Source organism: Coturnix japonica, chromosome 11 (genome assembly GCF_001577835.2).
Source record: "Coturnix japonica isolate 7356 chromosome 11, Coturnix japonica 2.1, whole genome shotgun sequence".
NCBI classification, from domain to species: domain Eukaryota; kingdom Metazoa; phylum Chordata; class Aves; order Galliformes; family Phasianidae; genus Coturnix; species Coturnix japonica.
In genome coordinates this window covers 2,358,620-2,363,353 of record NC_029526.1, presented here as the reverse complement: position 1 = coordinate 2,363,353, position 4,734 = coordinate 2,358,620, and the positions used below count along the sequence as shown (strand labels likewise).

Below are 4,734 nucleotides of genomic sequence, written 5' to 3'. Positions count from 1 at the left end.
CTATGCATGAACTAAAATTACTTAAGGCTGTCCTTCAATCCTGTTAGTACACGATGAATTCCCTTTATGCAGCATGACTCCACTGCAGTACAATTCCTGCTGTATGCCCAGTTCATCTGGCTTGGTAAGACTTAACTTAGATCTTAATGTTAGAAGATCATTATTTTTTACAAACAAATAAGTTCAAAGCACCTGGAATCTATTTTTCCCTTTACCTCCCAGCACACAGTGTTCTGAGCAGTGTTGCATTGACTCCACATAATGTTCCGTGCACTTCAGTGTAAGCTGAGGTGATTTGACTCAGGTGACTGAAGTTACCCCCACTTAGCTCAGCCTTTCTTCTTGCTGTGTCATGAGAAATAGCTGGACACTGAAACCACAGAGACAGGCTTCATAAACAAGGACCACAGAACTGGGAAGTAAGAAAAACAAGAGGAACTTAAGCAAGATGAAACCTCATTTTTCTCAGACAGAATTTGGAATATCTGAGATACCACTGAGTTAGCTAAGTTTACTATTAAGACTGCTCGTCTCCAAGTCACTGCTTGAAACTGCTTGGAATCAAGGGAAGTTTTCTATCAACCTTCAAATATAATCTACAGAACGAACATATAATGTAGTCAACAGGAGTGATAAAGTATCACCATTGTAAGATGCAGCATTTTGCACCGGATCTATGCCAGGTTTTAGGTTTGGTTGGGATTCAGTATTTTAAGACAAGAAAATCCAACGTTCACTGTCTGAATGGGCCTGTTTTAGCATTCCTGTAGTCCTGTTAGATGTCACATTGGTATAGATAGCATGGTAAAAGTTGCAGAATTGACAGGCCTGTTGTACACCTTTAAAAGAAAGAAGCAGTCAACCGTGTCATCAGCTTATGCATCTACATCAACTCTTGTAGATCCACTTACATTACACTCTGTTACCAAATCAGTGTCTCTTTATCTGTGTAAAACAGAGCAACAATTAGCTCTGTCTGCTGTGTAGAAAGGCAAAATTAGTCAAGGCTACTGGTTTAGCATCCTGTACTGCAGTAGGCAGCACTGCACAGACCATGTATCTGGGCCATAATCTCTTTATAGCTCGTCCTGGGTGGGGCATAAGGCATTTAATGTGCAGTAAATGCACCCATAAGGCTTCTTGAGTAGCAAATGGCACCAGAAGAGACAGATGATTCACACATATAGATGATTAAAGGGCTTAGCCCATTTCCTAGGATAGATGATGACCAGATACAGGGCAGAATGTTAGAAAATTCCACTCAGGTAGTTTGTACTGAAGTTTATCTCAGGGTTTTCCCAGCTGTAAGTTGTGAAGTGCTTGGCTTCCTGTGGCCTAGGACACTAAGTTATTCTGTTTTTGTGTTATTATCCCTTCCTCAGTTCTGTTGTTATTGAATAGAGTGACTCAAAAACATAGTAGGAAATATACCTTTGCTTTTTTATACAGTAGGTAACAAAAGTTGCTACCATTATTACAAGGTACTGCTATACTTAATATGCTAGGAGCAATTAAGGAATAATTGTTGGGGTGAAAAAAGTGGTAGTTTCACTGGATTAAGTTTAAAGGGATTTCATCTGCTTCTTACTTTGCTGTAAACAAGTTCCTGCTGAAGTTTTATCTCTTTTAACCCCAGTGAGGGCATCCAATTGATGGAAAGTCAATGGTGTGGGAAAGTATGGTGTGGGCTTCCTTGTCACTGAGAAGAAAAAATGCCTTTTTCACAGAAAGCAGGAATCACAAATACATAGGCAAAATGATTAGAAATATTCTATTAACATACAAGGATTTTATTTCCCTGTGTTATTCCAGTTCACAAGCTAAATTGATATAACTCAGATTTCCTTGTCTGTTAAATAATTAGCTCTTGAAAATGAAGTTCTAGTTAGTCCTCCACAATTTCTTTGTAAACATCAGTTACAAAACTATTTGCAGCTGTCCAAAACACAATCTACAGAATACTACGATAGCAACAGTAAATCTTAGTAGTCAGTAGTTATCTTCATCTTACTACAAATCATTGATTAAAAAAATAATCAAAAGTAAGTATAAAAAATGGCAAGCACAACAGAAATTAAAAATGCTCATTGAAAGTAAACATTTGGTGCCACACAGCCTTTTCACATTTTTGCATGCACAAAAGACAAGTAAATTCCTTGCAAGTCCTAAATTTATTTGCTTCTTTAAAGCAAGTTCTACTCTATTCTATAAGAGGAAAATAAATGCTTTTATGTGCAAGGTGAAATTCTCAGGGCACTTTCTACTACTGCCATAACATTCTTACATGTAAAACAATCTCAGTGATTTCTCCTTCCCCTGCTGTAGGCTTTGATTAAATTCCTGCAGAACTTTAACAGACATCTTGTGAGCGTAACTGAGTCAAACTATTTGAGAATACTCATAATATGAATAGATACAGTAGATATATCAATAGTTTAGTTACTATATAGATATAGAAGATATATCAATAGTTTACTATATAGATATAGTAGATACATCAATAGTTTAGTTGCCACTAAATTACGCAATTTAAAATGAAATCAAGTAAAGCATGAGGTCTGTAACTGTCATGAAACACAGATTTATTGTATGCCATACCTAATACTTTACATAACATTAACATAAGATTCTTCTGTAAAGAAAGCTGTATAAACAAACAACCCTTGTTACTTTTAAACATAAATGAAGTCCTGTATAAAAATACCTCTGTTTTCCATCTACCCACAAATGTTATGTGCTGCTAATTATCTTGAAATCCATTCTTATGCTTAATAAGAATCCAAGCTTGCTCACTTAGAACTTCAGATTATACGTCTCTGTGATTTTTTTACCACTTCAGGTTTTGCTCCACAAAAGCAATTAAGTTTTAAATTTCCAGATGTGGTTTTCCATGTAAATGTTGTTTGTTTTCTAAAAATCATCATTCTACTGCAGAGTAAAAATGCTGCATTTCTTACACTTCAAACTTGCAGCCACCTTGATGAGGTTCTCAGCATCGCTGAAGTGCCTGATTTCATGATGTGGATTCCAGCTTAGGAACCAAACAAGGTTGTTAGTGACACCTCTTTTAAAACGTACAAAGCTGTAATAACATTTACTTGTCTCTACATGTAAGAACTACTGGGTGGACGCCCCAGAGCCCCATTATTACTAAGTTGATGTTCTTTGTTAGAGATTTTCCATGCCTACTGAAACAGTCTCTGGTTTGGCTACGGAATGACTCTTTTTCTTGTCTTCGTCTGTCACAGTCTGACTCATCTGTTCAAAGAGTTTTGATATCTTGGCAATTCTCAGGTGATTCTGAAATTTCCGTGCAGCAAAAGCATAAAGTAGAGGATTAATGCAGCTACTGACAAACACAAGTGCTCCAGAGATATACTCTCCTATGTCTATAATTATTTCCAGAGTCAAATACGTTTCCTCAGAGTGCTCTATCTCTATTAAAATAATATCTAGGATGTTGAAAAGATGGTGAGGGAACCAGCATAAAATGAATGCCACCACAATGCTGGCAATCAGCCGCTCTGATCGCTGCTTCGATTGGTAAGTCATTTTGCTTATTCTTTTTGCAACACACACATAAGAGATGCATATAATTAAAAAAGGAATTACAAAACCTACAAGAGTTTCCAGCAAAAGATACGACACTTTCTGTTTAATAGAAGAGTAGTTGCGACACGTGCATTGCTGTCCACCATTGATTACATCCGTCTCTTGAAATGGAATAATAGAAACACCAAAAGCTATAGACAGGAACCAAATGAAGACCATGATTATAGTAGTCTTTTCCTTCGTTTTGTATCTTTGAACAGCAAAAGGGTAAAAGACAGCCATTAATCTCTCCAAGCTCAGTGCTGTAATCAGAAATATACTAGCATACATGCTGCAGTAAATAATGAAGACCAGTATTTTGCAGAAGGTTATTCCAAAAACCCATGAGTCAGCAAAGGAGTAAATCCAGATAGGCAAAGTAATGAGTACGAGGATATCTGCAATGGCCAGGTTCAAGATCAGCAGGACTGAAGGAGACACTTGTTTCATTTTAGTACAAACAGTCCAGATGACAATGCAATTCCCAGGAGTCCCAATAATAAATGACAGGCTCAGTATCACGCAAACTACCAGCTTCACAGTGTTCCATGTCACGTGGATCCTGCTTTCCTCAGCTTGATTCATTCTGGATATTCTTCAGACCTTTTTGGAAGGTAATATCCTGGGCACTTTGAGCTCTGCTTTTATTCTGACGATGCAAGCAAGCTACCACAGACAAACTTCCCTAACTGATATTATGTAGTCTAGTAAGGCATGTGACCTCACATCCTAATGCTCACAAACATCTCACCACACACGTTTCCGTTGTTTAGGACAAAAGCATGCGTTTTTGCATGCAAAGCAAAAATAAAAATATGGTGTTGTTCCCAGCTTTCCTCTTAATTACATATCCATCACACCGAGCAGATTTTACAGCATGGAGATAGTTCTTCAGAAGTCTTGCTTTTTAAAACAACCTGCAACTTGGTTAAAGCTGCCTATGATGAGAGTGAGGAGAAAGAAACCTTCCTTATGTCAAGGTTTCCCTGAACATTTCACTTTATAAAGAATGAAAAGTTAGAAGAGTGGCAGATAAACCACAAATGTGCATCAAATGTTTGACATGAAATTCCATTCTAAAGCATGAAAAATTATAATACTCTCTGTCTTCAGGTAATCTCTAAAAATTCGAGGGAGAACTGT

General features: G+C 37.2%; 1 protein-coding gene across 1 annotated transcript; it reads right to left on the bottom strand.

Annotated features, from left to right (window-relative positions):
* Nucleotides 1-1,759: 1,759 nt before the first annotated feature.
* On the bottom strand, nt 1,760-4,302 carry LOC107319047 (leukotriene B4 receptor 1-like). Its single transcript, XM_015873558.2, has one exon. It carries the CDS (start codon nt 4,174-4,176, stop codon nt 3,169-3,171), a length of 1,008 nt encoding a protein of 335 aa, XP_015729044.1. The 5' UTR covers nt 4,177-4,302; the 3' UTR covers nt 1,760-3,168.
* Nucleotides 4,303-4,734: the final 432 nt, after the last annotated feature.